Source organism: Urocampus carinirostris, chromosome 8 (assembly GCF_059441175.1).
Source record: "Urocampus carinirostris isolate Australia breed hairy pipefish chromosome 8, RoL_Ucar_1.0, whole genome shotgun sequence".
Classification (NCBI taxonomy): domain Eukaryota; kingdom Metazoa; phylum Chordata; class Actinopteri; order Syngnathiformes; family Syngnathidae; genus Urocampus; species Urocampus carinirostris.
The window spans coordinates 15,948,928-15,970,206 of record NC_142356.1 but is presented as its reverse complement, the minus strand read 5'-3'; the positions used below and the strand labels follow the sequence as shown (position 1 = coordinate 15,970,206).

Below are 21,279 nucleotides of genomic sequence, written 5' to 3'. Positions count from 1 at the left end.
CCACTACACGAAATACACATCATTTTAAACATTCAATCAGTCAGGTCATTGGCATGTAGCCATTTCATTGGACACTTCTGGTATAAGCAGGGCCGATTGGGCCTTTTTTCAGACCGAGAGTTTTATACCCAAACCCGGCCTTACTTAGCTTTGGAGGTTGAATTTGAACGGCAGCGAGCTCTTTTGAGTCGTTTTTATTGGGAAAAATTTCAAGTTCATAAGTTAACACTACTATTTTAATTCAAATGAAAATGATCTAAAGATTCTGATATAGATGAAAACAGATTTATCTATGTACAGTATCAGTGATTTAAAAATCAAAATGGCATTCGCCTTCCCATCAAAATGTTAGGCTTTACACTACACTCTTATCGAACCCTTAAAAAGCTTCACTGCACACATTTTAAGTAGGCTACATATAACATCCAAATTCTCCTAAGCAAAGCAGTGGTCGATGCAATTTTGTTGATGACAATGCTATTGTCTGTAGACATGCGAATTTCCTTTTCAGTGTACATCAGCATTAAGGCCTTCAAACATTCTAAAACAGTGAGCTTCTTAGCCTAGTTTTGACACATTTTAAAGCAGAGAAGCTCTGCTCACATGCCACCAGAGTACAGGAAAGGCTCTTGAGAAACCTATATACCAGCCCAACGACAAGGTCGGCATCTGTGAGGTTATATTGTGGGAGGACCTGCTTTTTCTTCTTCCTATTTTTTTTTCTTTTTCTAGCATTTATCCCTTTTATTTTTTCCCCCACTTTCCTTCATTTTTCTAATTTTCCTTGTACTGTATGTATACTTTTTATTGATCTCTAGAATTTTACGTCCTTTTTTTTTCCTTTATTATAGTTGCTTCTTTTTTTTATCTAGACTTCACTAGAGAATAAATGCAAGAGTAAGGTTAGATAGTGACAAGTGATAGATACATCATATTATTTCTCTCATCCAGCCAGTCCAAACTCCACATTGAAAGTCACTCCGGCATTGGGTATAAGTATTATCTATCAAAATCACAGATATGTAAAATGGACAAATATGTATCGCAACATGACCTCAAACGTGTTGAATCAAAATATTGGTGGTAGGTTGTTGTTCTAAAAAAAACAACTAAATATATAACCTGACAACTCAGTAGAAACAATTGTATCGTTAAAAAAATGAATATATATTGACATATAGGCTTGTTCATTTGATGTCATACAATAGAGTTTAGCTGGAGCTAGAGAGGTTATTTTAAATTGATAAGATTTATGGTAGACTGACCCACTACTGTGGCCAAAGAGTCTAACACTAAATTGAATTCAATTAAGAACTAACCAGAAGAGGGTGCTGGATTTAACCACCTTTCGAAGGGATGCGCTGCTTTTATTATATTTAAATGATAATACATAGAGGCAATTTTAATATTGTGATACCACAAATATTACCTGAACTAACATCTTGGGGAAGTGGATTTGGGGGTGGTTGAAATCCACATGTACACATCCATTGTGTACCTACTCTTGTAACCTACTCTTCTCGTGGGCTGAAAAATAGTCTGTGTAATATAGTGTAATAATCTGTGAAGCCCTTTGAGACTCTTCGTGATTTAGGGCTATACAAATAAAAATGACTTGACTTAACATTACAAAAAAAATCAATATTGTTCTAAAGAAGATCTGACTGCTGCGTCCTCATTGTATTGCCACTCCATTCCAAACATACCGATTCTTTCCTCTTCCGGGATGCTCATGATCTGGAAGGCCTCGACTGTCTCCGAGAACATGTCCTTATCCTGCTGGCCCGGGATCGTCACGTTGCCATTGGACAGGAAGCGGTATTTGCTGTAGTCTTCCAGACACAACTCAGCTACACATAAAGTAGATCATTTTGATCGTATCCAATTAAAGCGAACATTCATGGGTTGTGGTTAGCGTACTCACAACGCAACTTGTCGCCTGCTCCAGTCAACATGTAATAGAAGATGTGGAAACTTCTCTCTTCTTTAGCTTGTCTGATGGCCCGAGATTTCTCCAGCAAGTCTGGTTACATGTCAGTCAAGGATGGATGGATATATCAGTCAAATTCGACCAAACAATTCTTAAAAGGACAGTGTGCATAATTTGACCAAGGATACAAGTTTCAATGTTGGCTCCAACAATGTATCCATTCACATCAAAATTAATTCTGATGAATTTTCCCTAAGAGAGAAATCAAATAAATCAGCTGAGGAAATAAAGTTTCAGGTAATATGAAAGTGTGCCATGCTTACAAATCTAGAAGAATTGTCATTCTTGACCGTCTTTGCATTACCGAAGGCCTCCAGAATAGGGTTGGCCTGCAGGAGCTGCTTTTCCAGCTCCCCCTGACACACACCAACGTAAATACAGTAAAGTGAAACTAGGTATACATACTCCGATGATTACAGACTAGAGGTAAGATCTTGGGCCTGGGCCGGTCTGGCTTCTCTCTCGCCATTTTTTCTCCCTCCTTCGTGGAGGATCTAAACAACATGCACTTACTATTATTCAAGTAATTATTTAGATTCAAGTCAAGTCACATTTATTTATATAGCTCTTAATCACAAAAATGTCTCAAAGAAAATGCCATCAGTTTAACTCAAAAATCACTATATCCAAATAAATGTTCCTCCTCTGTGTTGGGGTAAAAGATGCGTGGATTTCTCCTTACACCTCCCTCACGTCAATCATCATCTCGGTTTCTTGGCAATAGCTTACAAGCTTTACAAACTTTCCATGTTTTTGGCCAAATTATTCACCATTTTCAGCTTGCAATCTGCAGAATTTGATTTACTTTTCGGTTCCATTTTGTTCAGTTTCACTTTCGTTCGCTGCGGTGCGCACTTTGGTCAAAACCGTTCATTTAGGCAATGCACTTGCAGTGCACACTTGATTTGAGGGACTCGGCCCCAATTAAACCCCAAGCTGCGTAGTTTAACCAAAACGCACGGGTCGGCGCTGTATTACACACGACCGGAGTAAAGCTTTTTGTTTACTTTGGTGGTAAATTAAAGCTTTGGGTTTTTTTCGGCCTCGTTTATATAATCTAGTTAATCAGTCAGGTTTGGGTTTCTATACGGGCGACTCTGGTCGGACGGAATTTCTTATGCCCGATCTTACCTCTATTACAGACGCAAACCAGGAAAAAAACAATAAAACACCGTGTCATTTCAACCATGCAGGCGTACAGGTTAGATAAGAAGCGCTGTGTAAAAAAAAAAAACACCCCCGAGGGATGAAATGCAACATAACATTGTGACACACACACACACACACACACACACACACGCTGCAACAAGAAATACGGCCGCTGGCAGGGGCGTGGCAGGCTCACCCCTCATATGGGTCTCAACTAGTCAGAATATTCTCTTTACAGTTAAAAAATGACTGCTATGATCAAAAACCTTTGTTTCTCCGTACCTGATGTGCATTCATGTAGAGCTGGGGTTTCCAACCTTTTAGAAGCTGAGAGCTGCTTTTTGTCACATGACTTGACTCAATTTGATCAGTGCTAAGGGCTACCATATTAATTACCAATTCTAAAATAACAATTTTGCATGTTATTACCAGGTTGTACTTATTCGAAGTAGGGTTAAAATAAGCACCCAAACACGATGCTAGTTAGTAATCCAATTTCCCAGAAAATGACAATGACCCATCACTGGTAAGCTATGTCAAGAACCAACCGGGTGCTCTACCTGGTGCCCGAGAGCACAACATTGGAGACCCTGGATGTAAAGCAAACTGATGCATTTCACAAAACATCCACCAGTTCAGAACCATTGGATTCATTTCATTGTGAATTCCAACATTTTTTTTGTGGAATTTTAGAACTTTTATAAAAGCACATATTTCAATGGCAAGTACCGTGCGCCTGGTAGGTTTTCTACGTCACCTGATCTTTATTCACTAAGAATTGTTGTCGTTTTTTTAACTGTATGTTACTTCTCCCCTGAAGAAAGTGCAGTTTTTGGTAATAATCATAATAGATTTTTGCACTTCACTGTATTTCAATACAATTATTCAAAATAGTATTTCAGTTGAAAGAATAATACTGAATTGTATACCTTTAATTTTACCCTGAAACGCATGGGGAGCCAATGCAGTGATTTTAAAACTGGTATGATACGATCCCTCCACTGCGTGCTTAACAGGAAGCACACGTGCTGCTGAATCTGCGAGCCGCCAATGTTTTTGGGAAGACCAGAGAGCAGGGCATTACAATACTCTAAACAAAAGGATATAAACGCATGCTCCATGTTTGCCGGAAAGAGAAATGGGTGGTTTCTTGCTATATTCTTCAGATGATAAACCAAATTTTAGTGGTATTTTTGACATGTGGAATACAATTTAGCTCACAGAGAAAAATATGCCCACATTGCCAACACAATTTAGTCTACTTATGCCAAAATAGAAACTTAAGGCTACTGGTGACGACTGAATAATACCAACTTCTTTCATTTAATTCTCGTGTTATGGGGATTTTTATACATCTTTGAGGTGAGGTGCCTCCTATACATCTTTTTTTGCCTGTTGAAAATTAAAGATTACCGACATTATATTGGAATACATTACATTTTAAGTAGGTTTGATTAGGTTAATTGGACTGGGAATCATTTTGAAATGTAACATTTGATCAGTCCAGCCCTCAGCTTGCAGCCAGTTTACTTTTACAACCCTGTTTTCTAGCCTTGGGTGAGGTTGGATTTGGAGCATGTAAAAGGTTCCTCTGCATCTTCTCCCAACCATCGTCCTAAATATTACCAGGCCAGTTATCATTTTATTGCAATTTGTTCATGCAAAAAAGTGACCATCTGGATACCACACAAACTGTGAATTTCAAAGCCAAAGAAAATAGAAAGCTCTGAGTTTAAAAGCTGGCACACACAAATAGTATGTGTGCGGAGACCGATGAACTCACGTGTGACAGTGCTGCCGTGCTGCCCTGTAGAGACAAGGATAACAAGATACCGTCTTTAAAACAAACAAACGAAAATCTCGGCACAACAATGCCAAGACCTGAAAGAGGAATGCGCTCTGATTTAATGATTAAAAACAATAGATGATTACAACGAGAAAGTCAAACAGAGCAAAAGAGACAAATTAATGCAGACCTGATCTTTTTTGGACTTGAAAGATGAGGCAACGTATGCCAGATACTGAATAACCTTCTTGGTGTTCTCAGTTTTTCCTGCTCCAGACTCGCCTCTGGAGAAAAACAGCACGCCAGCAAGCATTTAACAAACAAACAAACTAAATGAAACCATGACATGAAAATTGAGTGCCTTCAGTGCAGGAGGAGATAAGTGACTTACGTGCAAAGGATGGACTGATCTTCTCGATCTGAAGACCGGACAAACACAATTAGCAAAACCTCAGAGGAACCCATCAATGATATTACACCACAAACTGTCTCTCATCCACACAATCTGAACCAATTTCTAGGAGACTACATTTGCTGAAAGCAAAGTGAGAGATTGAATTTGGGACTATTTTCGACAAAATTGTGGACCTAACAATTTTAACCAGAGAAAGGGTACCATCTCACAATCTATAAGCTCTTTCCCGTTGTCCAATTGAAATGAGTCTACTACTGTAAAAAGCCATCAAAAGTAAAGCCCGGGGGCCATTTGTGGTCTGAAGCAGGTTTTTAGTGGGCATCACCTACATACTAAATTTGCTGTTCAGTGCAGGGGTATTTCTAGTCTTGTATGACACCGTGCCATGGCCGCCCCCAAATCCTACAAACTAGTTCCCTTATTTTCTCCAACAGTAAGCTGTTAAAAAAGTAACTATAAACATTAAAGAACCGCTTGCTTGATTGTGTTCAACAGGAAGAATTTCAAACCAGCACTTGCATCCATCCGTTTTCTATTTCAATTAAGAAACACTACAATGTAGGGCTGGGCTTATTTGGCTAACAACAAAATCGATATTTTTAATCTGGATGATTAAAGTATTAGGTAAACATCACAGGATCCACATTCAAATTAAGTATCCAGTGCAATGATCATCAATTTTAAACCGGTTTTAATGCAAAGTTTACAATTATAACTTGCATCAGGAAAACAATCATGGCTGGTAACTAGCATAATTCTAATGTTAGTAGACATTACTTGATAATCAACACCAACAATTCTTATTTATTCAATTCCCATTTTTTATTTTTTTATTTAGATGATTTTTTTTTTCTTAAAAAAAACAAATCATTCAATTAAAATCTATTGCTGTAGCCTTGCTGATAAACAAACACTCTGTATTGTCTTATCAGGCATCCTTTTAATTTAGTTTCTAACTCTGGTTCATCACCACCCTAATACAGTGTATATCCTGCCTATGTAGAGAAAAATGCGTATTCATATCTCATTTATCAACATATTTTAGAATTATGTTGCTGCTAAAGGTCATTCCACCATTTTCTCATTCACTTACAACTTGAGACAACACATTTTGCAACTTATTTGTCTTTTGTTGCTACTACATATTATTACACTATTATTAGAACTTGTGTGTCAAACAGGCGGCCCGTGGGCCGGATCAGGCCCGCTAAGGGATTGAATCCGGTCCGCAAGGCAACGCTGAGGGAAGCGCAAGAGAAAAACGAGCTGCAGGTTGAAATACGTCCACTTGATGTTGCCAAAGCCAGGTACCTCTCGCAAACGCTGTACTTGTATTTTATTTTCTCTCTTTTTCATTCTCCCTTTCACTCTCTCCCCTTTTTCTCTCACTCTGTCTGTCTCTTTCTCTTATCTTTTTTTGTCCTCTCTCTTCTCTCTCTCTCCCCTTCTCTTTGCTCTCTTTCCATTTCTCTTTGGATTTCATTCTTTCTCCCTCTCTCACTATTTCTCTTTTTATCTCTTGTTTCTCATATTCTCCCTTTCTTTGTCCCACCCTCTCTTTCTCTCTCTCTCATTGCTTCCTTCTCTTTTTCTTTCTCTCTAATCTATTAGTCCGGTCCCAGAGAGAATGTTTGTCCTATTTGGAGTGTAATATCTAATCTCGTTGCATACAATGTTAATTATGTTGTTATCAATAACAAAGAAAATTAAATTAAACTTATGTCAGGCTCCAAGCATTACCTTGCAAATACTTTGCCTCTTTATCCTCACATTCTTTTAATATCATTTTTCTCTTTGAACACTTACGTGTTTATCATGGAGTACAACGTCTAATCTCGTTGCAAACAATGTTCACTATGTAGTTAATGAGACAACTGTAACCGTTTCACACAAACATACCCTGCATCATGCTTCTGTAGGCCGTGTCAGTGATGGCATAGATGTGAGGTGGCATCTCATGCCTCTTCTTGCCCTTGTACATGTTGATGATTTCCTCAGAGTAGATGGGTAAGAATTTGTACGGGTTGACGACCACGCAGAAAAGGCCGGAGTAGGTCTAATAGTAAAAGCGACAATAGAAACCATCAGTGTTGAACAGTACAGTATACCATGGAAAAGTTGCAAAACATACATAAATGAGTCCAGAGTAGTAGCGTTCTTTGAGGTTGTGTAGCACAGATGCCTCATTGAGGCAAGTGAGCTCCGCCATGTCCTCGACTTTGTTGAACTTGGGCGGGTTCATCTTCTGGATGTCATCTTTGTTGATTTTCACCTAAAAGTTCGAAGTGTGTTGAGAGAAGTTTCCCTGCAGGTAACGTCATATCCAAGTTTACCTTTTTGCCCGAGTCGCTGAGCTCCACAACGCACTCCTCACCCAGCTCCTCCTTGATCGAGCCAGCTTCAAAGCCCAGTTTTTCTGAGGGCACCCAGACCTGCTTTTTGGTGGCCCAGTCGGCCTGGACCAGCGGGTCGCCGATCCCGCTGCGATCTCCATAGAGGTACTTGTCTGCGTCACTCATGGCAGCTGTCAATAAAAACATTGCAAAATTAAAAAATAAAGCAGACGTCCGAGTACCTTTTAAGACATTATCAGGGATCCCTTAAGGGTTGTCGGGGCATCCCTTCCTGTGGTGTGTCTTGGGAAAGTACAACCTGGTGGCGCCCATCCATCTCCAGGCAGTTTTTGGGGTAAGGGTTTGCTCCCCTAATAAAATAAATTTTACTGTCTCCATGGTTACCAATAGGAGTAGAAGCCTCCTGATATGACTCAGATACAGCACTTTCATCATTTGAACACCTTTTTTGGTGTAAAGCGTCATCCCGCTCTTCAGAGACGTTTCGGACCTCAAAGGCTCTTTGTTCAGTAAAAAGACTTTGTGTTCCGTACATTTATTCAAATTATTTGTGTATTTAAATGAATAAATAACTATATGGATGTAAAATTAAATGGTTCCTTCAAAAATAAAAGTAAACGTACACTGCAAAAAGACCTGTTAAAAAAAAAAAAAAAGGGAAAATATTTCCAATTTGAAGGTTATGGTTCCAAAACATTTTTATATACCTGTACACTAAATTTTATAATTACATTTGTGTTTTAAGGGACATTGAGTATTATTCATCACCTTCTAGTGAAAAAAAGGTTATAAAAGATATGTATTTGAGTAAAAAGGAAAAATACAAAAACTATCATAAACGTGCATTTAAAAAAAAATAAAAAAATTGTATTTGCATTTGCATAACACTAGAGGTTTACATAGCTGATATTGTTGTCTTGCTGCTAAGGATAAGCCCCAAAACCCTAAACCTGGTGGGGTGGTGTTTTGTTCCTTGAGCTTTTTAATACTTGTTTTCAGTTGCCCTACATAATACAGTGACGTTTGGTGGTAAAATATTACACAGTGCCCCTTAAAATGTATATATTTTTCATTTTAAAAATAAATGTTCCTCCTTCCAAGCATAAACAGTCAGATCAATAATCATGCTCATTTCAAGGTTTAATAATCCTAATTTATCAGACGGATATTGAAAATTTATAGTAAAATTTTAATTCAGTAAAGTAGTATTTTGCCTCAATTCACTAGAAAAACATAAGTAAAATAAAATATTCCTTAAACTAAAAAAAGATATAAAGAAAAACAGCTAAAACGTACATCAAGATAAATAATACTAAATTTGACTACTAGATGTCGCTGTATTGTGCAGCAAAAAAACAATTGCTACTAAGCACAAGCAAGATAACAAAACTACGGAAACATGGCGTGACCAAACAGCACCATTATTTCTTTTCAATTTTTTTGCCTCAATGTTTAGGGTCTTTGTGTAACCGTAGCAGCAGGATGGCAGACAATCCTGGCAGCTCTCTCAAGGTGAGCCTCATGGTGTGTAAAATAAATTCTGTACACATTTCTCAACCTACAAGTTTTGAAGGAAGAAGAAAAAAAGCACTTTTATGTGATCATTTAAATATGTTTGCTTATTCAAAATTTAAATCAAAAGAAGGTGCTAAATAATACATAATTTCTATAATAAATAAATGAACAATAAATAAATACTAAGCATTAATGATTCTTAATCCATTAGTAAAACTAAAAAAAAGTAAAAGTAAATTTTAATTCAGTAATGTGTTATTGTTCTTATTTTACTGGAAAAACAAGTAGGAAAGAAAACAAAGAAAAAAAACGTAGTAAAAAGGATGAATAGTAGTTAATAAAAGCCAACTAATCTGCAGTGGATTTTTGAAATGTTATTATTATTTCGCTTCAATATGATGTGCTAAGAAAACAAAAAAACATTTTAATAATCAACTTCGGCATCACCTCTCCACCGATTTTAAAAGGAACAGCCCGAATGAACTTTTTGCATAGTGGCGCCAACAAAGAGAATAACGGGAAGCAACAAGCGGGCCGTAATCAGATGACTGTCATCGACTTTGAGGGCTTGCCAAATTTGTGGTGAAGATGTCATCACCGGTCTGCAGCTTTGTGTTTTTCCACATGTTTATCCGATAGGGCAGCAGCAGCTCAAATATTCCGATTTGTTTTCAAACTGTTGAAGATTTCGTATTTGTGGTTTAAGTGAAAAAAAGATTGAAAACCACAGTGATGGATTGTAGCAATGCAGCAGTTTTTTTTCCTACATTTCTTTGTCTTTGGCATAAAGCTAGAACATACACGCTAAGACAGCGGGCCAAGTTAGTCAACACCCAGAAATGCACATCATCCTTTGATGAACTAAACAATTTGGTTTCATTACATAAATTGCAGAGCGTAATGAAGCCGCGATGTGTTTGAACAATGGCTAAGTCTTTTAGCTTGCAAGTTGAAACATGGAAAGTCTTGCAACAACCTCGTGGAAAAGGGTTCAGCCAGCAATGGGTTGAAATTAATATAATTCTGAATAGACAAAGTAGCATTCCTTAAAACAGGGACTAACAGGCTTGGAGACCGTCTCATCCCCAGAGCAATCACCACCCTAAACAGGCACACAAAAACTAGAAAAAAAAATATTTCGCCAGTGAATAGAAAAAATAATTTGTATTCAATTTTGCACAATGTTGCTTTTAAATGTCATTGCAGTATTGTATGATGCACTTACAATCCAAGCCAGTCTACAAGCCCTATATTTTGAATAATGCCCATCTCACTGTTTTTCAACCAGTGTACCGTGAGACCTTGTCTGGTGTGCAACAGAAAATTATCCACTTTTATCATAGCAAATCTTTTTATTAAAAGAAAAGAAAATGTTGGAATGTAGTCAAATACTTTCTGTTCCACTTGCAGATAATGTTTGCTAATTTTAAGTATTACTAATGGATAACCTGTATTACTTTCTGAGCCATGGTGACTACAAATGATAAAAAAACGTCATACTGTCAAATTGGGTAACATAATAAATCAAGCTAAAAAAATAGATAAAACAGGTGCCAGGAATTCATTTTAAGCATTTCACATATTTTAAGTATAAAAGGTGCGCCCTGGCTTAAAAAACGGTTGGGAAACACTTCCCTGTCAATCGCAATATTCCTTTTTATCTTCTAGTTTTTTCTTAGTCTTTTACTGTGTTCATCCTGAAGTGCCACGTCTAATCTTGTTGTGAACAAGGTACCCAGCATTGTAATTAATGACAAAGATAATGCTATCTAATTTAGAGGTGTGAATGTTGGTATTTAGAATATGAAATGAAATGAAATGATCTGCATTTCTATAGCGCTTTTCAAGTCAATGACTTCCCAAAGCGCTTTACATTGTGCTTCACATTTCCCAATAGCGGCCGTGATCTGTGCAGCCATGTAAGGCGCTAACCTGCTTATTGGGGGTATTGGGGGTTAAGTGTCTTACCCAAGGACACTTCGGCATGTAACACGGACAAGCCGGGATTCGAACTGGGATCCCTTAATCCTAAAACGATCGCTCTACCTCCTGAGCTACTGCCGCCCCCGAATAGAATATTCGTTATCATCGATCACTTGTGATTTCAGAGTATTCAGTAAAGTACAAAAGTCTATATAAGGGGTTATAATGCAATTTAAGTTTCCACAATGTTTAGTGACAATTTTAAAAGCAATCATTTCAAATGACTTCTGGAATGACACCATTACCAGATTATAGATCGTGCAAATTTTACTGTAAACATTGAGACATGATTATGCCGATACTGGATCATCCAAAGATTGTACCGTAAACATGATTCATTGAGCATAGCGACAACATCTTTTCCCAACAGAGTTGGATGGAGAGAAACGCAGAAGTCAGGAATGTCGGGAAGGAACAGGCCCGGGCAGGGAGAAAATTGCCATTATCGTTTCTTGGGCCACACCCAGCCTTTATCAAGCAAGCAGACATCTTTGGACATTTTCAAAGTGAGCAACACCGACCTCGCTGCCATTTTTTTCTACCTCAATCGCTTTTCATTTTACGAGGGTCAAGGGCAAGCCGCAGACAATTCTATCCAACCGAACAAAAGTGGTTGCGATCCAACTGCAGAGATAAACAACAGATTAAGCTTCGAAAATTGACAATTTGGAGTCTCCAGGGAACTAGTGTGGAAAGCACTATTCATACAAAATCAGCACCTTTGTCAATCATGTTTTCGGTTATGTTGAGGGCAACAACAACAGAAAGCAGTAGTTTTGTCGTCATATTTATGTTTTTTACGACTCTGTATTGGTATTATGGAATTGTATCAATATTGTGTAATTATCACAGTAAACTTGTATTCACAGATGGTAATAACTTTATTTCCTCTACCAGTCCAACTACGTAAGATAAAAGTCTGCGGTCATTTGTCTCTCACTCATTAAGTGCTCAGACTTGAACAATCAGAAGAAAGAGGTGGTGGCTCAGTTGTCAGTACATCATGGCTCAAAGTCCGACAATCCCTCAGAAACGGAGGTCATCATCCCGTTGATTGAACAATACCGCGGTCAGGAGCTAAATTTCCGAAGACAAATAAGCATTTGATTGCTTGCATTGAAGCCTTGACAAAACTCAATCATGCTTTGGTAGAGAATAAAACCTTGACCTGCCTACTCCTTTAGCTGTGATGACTTAAAATCCCTCATTAGCTCCCATCGCGACTTTAATCGGCATGTAAAACGTAACTGAAGATTTTTGCACACAAAAAAAAAAATCGGTCGGTTGTCTCTGCTGCTGTGAGTCTGGTTAGTAACATCAACGATCGGTTTCGATTTTTTTATTGCATCACAAAGTCCTTTCAACTGTGGTCATTTCACAAAAATATTTTCATATGGGAGACCGCTCATTTGACAACTGCATGACTCAAACTTTTGGATCTTTGCAGAATTATCGTTTTGTTCCCCAAGTGTTCAGAAAGCGCTTATCTACAACCCTTGGACTGCCGAAATGTCATCAAAACCTTTGATTAAAATCCATCAGCATTGTGTAAGGTTCACTGTGATTGTTGACGTTGTAACCTCTATTGAGGTGTTTCAAGTCCTGTTTGACTTCTGTCTGGTTCCTTTCCTACAATCAATTGAATTTCTGACCCAATTTGACTATGGTAGTCCAGTGAATTTAACTCAACTTTTAATAAATAAGATATCAATAGCTAAAGCTTACAAAAAGTCCAGAACAAAGAATAATACATCCCCCCCAAAAAATCTTATTAGGAACACATTTTCTTAAATGAGCTGTATGGAATGCAGCATTTGGAACTTTGTTATCTCTGCCGTCGTCTCCTGGCTTTAAGTCATAATTGCAGCCTTAGCTCATTCATTTTGAGCCTGCAAGTACGTTAATTTCTTAAACTCAAACTATCTTTGGGTTGGCATTTGAACTACTAGAAAAAGGCATCTTATTACTACATTCACAATCTTCATGCTACACTAAAAAATGAAAACAAAAAAACTGTGGGGACGAGCATGACATCTCTCTCCAGCACTTCCCCCAGTCCCCATTCTTCAAAACCTAATGTGTTCCTCACAAACAGCTCTGATAATAGTAAGGTAAACGCAGATAGGTGAAGTGGAAAATAAGCATAAGGGCTCCTTGAACCCCACAATGACCTCTGCAGCACAATTACATGCACTCAATTGGTCGTCAAAATTAATAGTAATAAACCAACAGGTAAGAGGGTAATCAAAAACAAAGTTCCCCAATCCCTAACCTCAAAAAGAGTGAAGTAAATCTTCCTTTTGATCCGAGTAAAGTTTTCCAGTAACAACTTGTCTCTTCGTCCTCATCACGCAACCGAGGGTGTGTGCTGCTCATTTACAACTCGTTATTAAGTCAATAATGGACGAAAATTCAATGCTGGAAAAAACATCCCTGCAGGGAACACGAAAATGCCATCATGGTCAACAAAACTTTTCATGTAGAAGTTACCTGAGAATTTTGCAACAGAAAATCGGTCAGTTCTCTCTGCTGCTGCGAATCTGGTTAGTAACACCAACGTTCTTGCTTCGATTTTTTCCCTTTAAATGCGACACAAAATCCTTTCAAAAGTGATCATTTCACAAACATTTTTTATATGGGCGTAACAGTGTGATGCTAATTTCAGCACCGTAGCACTAAATTTTGTAGGGAACCAAATGCGCATGCGCAAATATCGAACAGTCTCATTGATGAGGAACACCTGATCCGCAAATTTTGATTTATACCTCTATTTTACGTAAAGTTTCGCTAAAATATAATTCAAAACTTTATAAAATCATATATCAATAAGTATTTATATGACAAAAATAACAGAAAGTAATACCTGGTTTTCTAGCCACAGGAGGTGAGAACTTCTCGGAGTATTTCCCGTGTCCGAAGCAACCGTAGTAAAAAAAGACGAAACTTGGCTGGAAATGGTAGCTTTCTTTTTTACTTTTTCTTCCTTCGGCTCGACTGCGTGCTCCTGTCGGGCACAAGACAGGCGCTCTGCCGCTTCGAAAAAATGTTTTTTTTTTCCTAACAGGTGAGTTTTTAAATCGACGCCTTGTTTCTCAACGCCCCCTCTTCGGACTTCGTGTGACGTTTGGGTGCCTCCTCATAAAATCGGGATAACCCAAACGCTTGAAAATAACTTGAACAGTTTCTCTTTTTACATTCAGCAATCTTTTTGTTTTGTGCCTCCAAAAATTCTAAGGATGACTTAGTCAAGTCCTACTGTTTTGCAAGTGACTTGGAAGTATTGTGCAGAATCTGATAGTCGTTGTATGTCAAACTCATTAAAGCTAGGGACCAGATGCTATAGAAAAATCTCACAGGGGGCAGACTAGTAAACAGAAAGAGAATGAGGAAAAAAGGACGGGAGATATAAAAAGAGCGAGAGAACAAGGGACACGGAGTAAAAGAGAGAGAAAATGGAGAAAAACAGAAATAGAAAGAGTACAATAAAGAGCATAATAGAGAACAGGGGAGAAAAAAGGAGAGTGGAAAGAAAGTAAAAAAGAGAGAGAGAATGAGAAAATGAATGAAAGAAAAAGAGTCAGTGTGGCAAAGAGAGAGAAAAAGCATGCAAGAAGAGAAAGAGAGAAAGAGTGAGCGTGACAATGAGAGAGAAGAAAGACAGTAGTAGAACACAACAATAAACAGAGTAAAACAAGCAAGTAATAAATAGCCTAAAAAAACACATTATGGTTAAAATGAGAGTGATAAAAAAGGAGAGAAATATAAAAAACATAATGAAAGAGAGAAATGGAAAATAAGGTGAGAAAAAGAGAGGCTGGGAAAGAGAAAAAGAACAGAAAAAAAAGAGAATGAAAGAGAGAGGGTAAGAGAGAAAGTGAGGAAAAAGAAAGCGAGAGAGGGAAAAAAGTAGAAAGCGAAAGTGAAAGCGAAGGAGAGAAAAATAAAGAAAGAAGAGAGTGCAAAGAAAAGAAAAAAAGAAAGAAAGAAAAAATGATCCCATTTTCACGTTCTGTGTCTGTAGTTTGTAGTCTTCCTCGTATCATTCATTTTCAATTGGACTACACTACACAACGACATCTAATGGTCAAATAATACACATTGTCCCTTTAATTATATTTTGGATATGGTTCGAGTCCAGAAATGAAGTCAGTATAAAAACATTCAATATAAAAAAAGAAAATGCTATAAGCACACAAATAGTTAAAATAATTAATAAATAGACACAATTATATCAAGGCACAGGCAAACCATGTGAGGAAAGGGATAGAGTGAGGCAGCTGATGGCCATGGGAAAGATGTTTTTAAAGGGACAGTGTATTATTTGACCACACAATGTTGCCATATCATGTCGTGCAACTCAAAACAAGTGCTAAAAAGAAGAAGAGATAATACAAACTACGGAAATTCTTGTTCTTATTTCAAACCTTTCACAAGTTTTGGGGGATTTGGAGGTACCTGTTGCAACAAGATGGCCGTCCATCATGTCAGCTCCCTCGAAGTGAGGCTCCTATTATTTAAGATAAATACAAATTTCTTAACTGGTGAGTATTTATAAAAAATGCACGTTTTTGTAATAGTTCATTTATTTTTGCTTGTTTTTTTATTAAACTCAATATTGTTGTCTTCTACCACTAGGAGGCGCTAATGAGTACACACTGTCCCTTACAAACAGAAGATGTTTCATCTTCTCGCATCATAATCGAGCAGCTTAGTTTCCCAAATTGTGACTACTTGTGCTAAACCAGGGATGTCAAACTAAGTAAAAGGATTTAACTGAGTTTTATTTTAACAATTGAGTGACTGGAGTTTTACATCTGAACCAACTCTCCACGCTAGACAGACTCAAAACTGTAATTTTGGTCTTAATAGTTGTACTGGTTTGAGATTATGTAAATAAGATATACTTCATAGAAGTTTTAGCAGCACATGGGCAATACGATTAGAGTACATTACATCAAATTACTGGGCTGGACCTACCAAAGCTGAGAGTATTTCCTATACTGTTCTCTAGCAGCCAGAGGGAGCTTTTGGTTAGCATTTATTTTAAAATCCATAACTTTTGATAGAAACAAGCAAAAGATTTGATTCAAGGGTTTTAATCTGGACCACGAGACAACAATCTCTCCCTCTTTCCCTTCGAAGCAACTTTTGTTCCCCTTCTTCTTTCCTACTTTCTTTGTTACTTTCTTCCCTTGTTTTCTTTTTTTGTGGTACCTTCTCAATGTTTCTTCATTTTCCTCATGTTGAGGTTTTTGGGTTTTCCCATGCCCTCATGTAGGTTTTAGATCAGGGGATGGTGTAATGGTAGTCTGTAATAGTCCTTGGTCAATGCAGTCCTTTGAGAGTCCTTGTGATTAAGGGCGTCACAAATAAATATGACTTGACAAACATGACTCGTTTTTTTCCATCTGTCTGTCTGTGTCTTTCTTTCTCTTTTCTTTCCTTTCCTTTCTTTCTTTCTCTATTTCTCTATATATTTATCTCTTTCTTTCGTTGTCTTTCTTTCTTTGTCGTTGTCCTTTCTTCATTATCTCTTTCTCCCTTTGTCTTTCTTTCATTCTCTCCCTCTGTATATATTTCTTTTGTTCGCTCTTATTTCTTTCTTTCTTTTTCCCCCCATCTCTTTATCTCTTCATCTATTTATTTTTCTTACCTACACTTTCGCTCTCTTACCCCCTCTCTCACTATCTTTCTTTCTCTTTTTGCTCTGTTCTTTTTTTCTCTTTCTCAACCTTGCTAAGAATCAAATTAACTGAACCATTTCAAGGCAGTGGGGTATTTCCGTTCACATTTTGTTTTGTTTTACCTTTCTTATATTTTAGCTAGTTTGAGCCAGGCTTAGTTTACCGTTATATTTAATTCCATCCTGTCCTCTATTGAGGAAAGAGAGTTTTAAAATGCTATCATTTTGAGATTGCTTGAGCAGTATTGCTTGTTTTCTTTCCTTTGTTTTTTTGGGTTTCTGGTAATCGCACAGCAGCCGTCGAACGGCACGTGGGCCTTAGATTTCCAACCTGTTGATCCCGAAAGAGAAAGGCCTGCTTTTGTGTCTGTCGGAATGCAGAGACTCGTCCATACCTGCAAGGAAAGCTTAGTAAGTGCAACTATGTACACAATTAGGGTTGGGGTGGGGGACGCACACACATTTGAAAGGATGATACATTAAAAATAATCAAAACAGATTAAAGAAAAAAAGCATTTCTGAGGGGAAGACTGTGGAAAACATTCTAATTTGTAGGGTTTTCATTCACAAATCCAAAACACAAACCCAGAAAACATGGTGATAATGAAGCCGTCAAGGGAGACCTCCGCTCCTCCAATCAGATTTGTCCTTAAATTTCTTAACCGTATATGGACATACCTGTTTGATAGAAAGGAAGGGGCTGTGAGGTAAAAGAAGGCGGTGTCTTTTGTTGAGCCCCCGTTTTTGCCCCTGTTCAGGTGTAACATTTCCCTTCGAAACCTGTCATTAGGTGAGCGGCCGCTAAAGAAGGCAGAAGGCGAGCTCATCTGTGGCGTGGCGCAACCCCGCAGGAAGACATGAAACACGCGATTTTAAGCCATTGCTTCAAGTGGTGTCTTTCAACTAGTGGGCCGCCATTGCGTGTCTAGTATGCCACAGGAAATTGCATTCTATCAGTGTTTCTCAAATAGTGAAGCTCTTTTGACCTCAGGGATTTTTTTTTAACTTTCTCAGAATAAAGTAAAATTGCACCTCCACTAACCGAGGGGCGTTTTCATTGGTAGAGTGTTTTAATAAAAATAACACCATACCTGACAAGCTCCAGGGCTCCATGCCCTTACAAACTGTCGTATTTTCCCCTACAAAATACAAAAAAAAATCTTACACCATATTATTTATTTATTTATTTCTCATCTCATCTGATTAGCTGTACCGCTTATCCTTATTAGGGTTGCGGGGGGGCTGGAGCCCATCCCAGCAATCTCGGGGCAGTGGGCAGGGGACACCCTGAACTGGTTGCCAGCCAATCGCAGGGGACAGACAACTCACTCGCTCAGTCACACCTAGGGACAATTTGGACCGGCCAATTCACCTGAAATTTATGTCTTTGGAATGTGGGAGGAAACCGGAGTGCCCGGAGGAAACCCACGCAAGCACGGGGAGAACATACAAACTCCGCTCAGTAGGGCCGGTAGCTGGATTTGAACCCACACAGGAGGTTCCCACGACCTCAGAACTGTGCCGCACACGCGCTAACCACTGCGCCACCGTGCTGCCCCTTATCTATTTATTTATTTATGTATGTAGTTTAACATGTTAAATTGTACATATGTTTCGTTATATCATATATATTGTTAATTAACATTTTGTTGTGAGATACTGAGTTGCTCGACATGAATGAGGTTTTTTATAAAAAAAGGTAAAAAATGAAGTAGCTTGGACGTTTAATGTAGAAGGAAAAAATACAAGCAAATATAATTAAGTAGAATGATACATTTTCTTATTCAAATTATTAATTCATTATCTGCATTAAATTATTGTTGGTGATATACTGATTCGTGGGATAACCACAAACCTGTCTTTTTTCATTTTCTCCTTTTATGCTTCCTTTTTTCTTAACTTCTTTATACAACATAATAATTCGTAATACAATGCATCAAAGCAAGTTTGAGAGCCGGCTCTCTTTAATGAGTTTAGCCGAAAAAGCCAGTTCTCTAAAAAAAGAAACGGACTTCCTTTCACTACACAACTACCACATGAAATCCGAGGCGGCAGACGCATGCGCACAGTAGCATCAAACCGCTTGCTTCGTTTGCAATGAAAAAAAAAAAGATACAGAGATAAAGGCTACTGCGGCGAACTGGTTTGACTTGATTAATTTGCAATTTCGTGATAGTCGGTGTAGACCAGATGGTACCCATAATTGACAAATTTGCGTTTTTCCGTACAGATTTTCTTGTACGTCGTAGACGTCTTAAAATGCATAATAAATGTACTTTGTACGGCAAAAACGTACAGGTTGACAGGTATGTAACAACAATAATAATAATAATAATAATGCATTGTATTTCGAAGCGCCTTTCAGGACACCCAAGGTCGCTGTACATATGAATAGGACACAACAATAAACGAAGAATAAAACAAGGAAGTAATAAATAGCCAATAAAACACATTATAGTTAAAAGGTGCAGTGTGTGAGGCAGATGTTCAAGAATAGGCAAGTCTGAAGAGGTGAATTTTGAGTCCGGATTTGAGGTGGACAGGGTCGCAGGCAGCAATGAGTTCCAGACCTCAAGAGCAGAGTGGCTGAAAGCTCTGCTCCTCATGGAGCTGAGGCGGGCATGGGGTATAGTGAGATAGAGGGAGTAAGATGATCTGAGGGCGTTTTTGTTTACATTTAGCTTCCACGTGGCACATTAAGCACAGAGAATAACGATTGAGTATAATGAAAGGCCTCCGGTTTAAGACCGGCTGGAAATATTTGTTCGTCTGGAGAGGGATAGGTGCCACCAGGCTGTACTTGCCCAAGACACACCATAGGAAACGGTGCCACTACGACCCTAGTGGGTACAGGAAGTGTAGACAGGAAGTGTAGCAGGTCCTCAAGTGAGCCCATAAAAAACACATTTTAACACAGATGCGGAGCCAGGAAACTTTAGACGGGGTAAAGAATCAAACAAAGTCCCCCCTTGAAAGATAAGACGAGGAAGTTTGACGAAGCGCACATTGCACTTCACTGTGACCACGGAAGGCGACGATCGAAGGCCGGCTTGCTTGCTTGCTTCGTTAAAAAAGTTGGCAGCGGACAGCACGAAGCTGTAAAATAAATATACATTTCTCGACTTTGAATAAAACATGCACGTATATATGATGTGAAGTGCATGTATTTTTGTCCGATAAAATAAACTTCTTCAGGGTGGTTTCAAAATCTCAGTATAGGTGTCAAGTTGTGTATATTTGTATGCAGGGTTGGGTAGAGTTACTTTAACTGGATTACTTCCAATTACTTTTGGATTACTCCAATACCAAATATGCTAATAAAAGACAAAAGAAACTAAATATGAATAAAATGATGACTCACAACACGTGGTAAGCTTTCTCTCCTGGCTTTGATCTCTTTGATCTCCGGCAAAAGTAACATAAAATGAGACAGAAACAAAATGAAAATAAATCCAAACAGCTTGCCAACATCATTTTTGCTGTTCCATGTATTCCGTTACTCCCCAAGCCTGCACAAAATTGAGTAATTTTATTCATATTTAGTTTCTTTTGTCTTTTATTAGCATATTTGGTTTTGGAGTAATCCAAAAGTAATTGAAAGTAATCAAGTTAAAGTAACCCTACCTGACCCTGTTTGTATGTGTATATTTGTCCTTGTTTTGTGTTTTTCTTGCTGGTCTGTGATAACCAATTTCCCCTTCTTATGACCAAAAATGTCTCTGGCTGTCTCCCTTAATCACAAGAAGTCTCAATGGGATCTACAGACAACCCTTCACCATATTTATCCCCTGATCTCAAAGCTACACGAGGGCAAATAAAACTCAAAAACTGCTAGTTAGTTTTAAAAGGATGCCTTTCGTCTCTCGGCAGCAATCCTGTTTGTGGATTCGAGGCAGCCGCAGGGCAACAGTTTTCCGGTTGCGCCACTTCCTGCAGGGTGCATTCTTATTATCAAATAGAAGAGGGGTGGGCAACAATTTGGAGTTAGGGGCCGTATTGGCGAGCCAATATTCTCACTTAGGAATAAATATATGTGCGGACATTTACATGCTTTTTAAATTTGTTTGTTTTTAATTAGCTTAGTTTTATCAAATTGGTTTTGAAACACTCACATTGAAGCGAAATCATATATTAGGTCCCGTTTTAAGCACCAAATGTCATATTTTCTTTGTAGTATTACTGTAGTTGTATTTTCTAGTATTTTCGTAGTTTTTCTGTTTGTGGATTTTTGTAGTATTTCTGTGGTATTTTAGTAGTATTAATGTAGTTTTATTTTTGTAGTAATTCTACAATAGTATATTATTGTATTTCCGTAGTAGTATTCTGTAGTATTGTAGTATTTCCATCTTAAACTTTTGGTAACATATTTGTTGTATTTTTGTAGTATTGCTGTAGAAGTTTTTT

General features: G+C 38.0%; 1 protein-coding gene across 1 annotated transcript in view; it reads right to left on the bottom strand.

The window, feature by feature from the left end:
- Window positions 1-14,290, bottom strand: part of LOC148360827 (myosin-9-like) — a 32,543-nt gene extending 18,253 nt beyond the window's left edge. Inside the window, exons 1-11 of the mRNA XM_088341737.1 lie at window positions 14,056-14,290; window positions 7,674-7,864; window positions 7,472-7,612; window positions 7,240-7,396; window positions 5,317-5,344; window positions 5,116-5,209; window positions 4,923-4,946; window positions 2,254-2,346; window positions 2,119-2,182; window positions 1,925-2,023; window positions 1,707-1,850 (exon numbers count right to left, since the gene is read on the bottom strand). Coding sequence (XP_088197863.1) covers window positions 1,707-1,850; window positions 1,925-2,023; window positions 2,119-2,182; window positions 2,254-2,346; window positions 4,923-4,946; window positions 5,116-5,209; window positions 5,317-5,344; window positions 7,240-7,396; window positions 7,472-7,612; window positions 7,674-7,859 — 1,030 coding nt within the window. The 5' untranslated portion in view covers window positions 7,860-7,864; window positions 14,056-14,290. The remainder of the gene's footprint in view (window positions 1-1,706; window positions 1,851-1,924; window positions 2,024-2,118; window positions 2,183-2,253; window positions 2,347-4,922; window positions 4,947-5,115; window positions 5,210-5,316; window positions 5,345-7,239; window positions 7,397-7,471; window positions 7,613-7,673; window positions 7,865-14,055) is intronic.
- Between the last annotated feature and the right edge of the window lie 6,989 nt (window positions 14,291-21,279).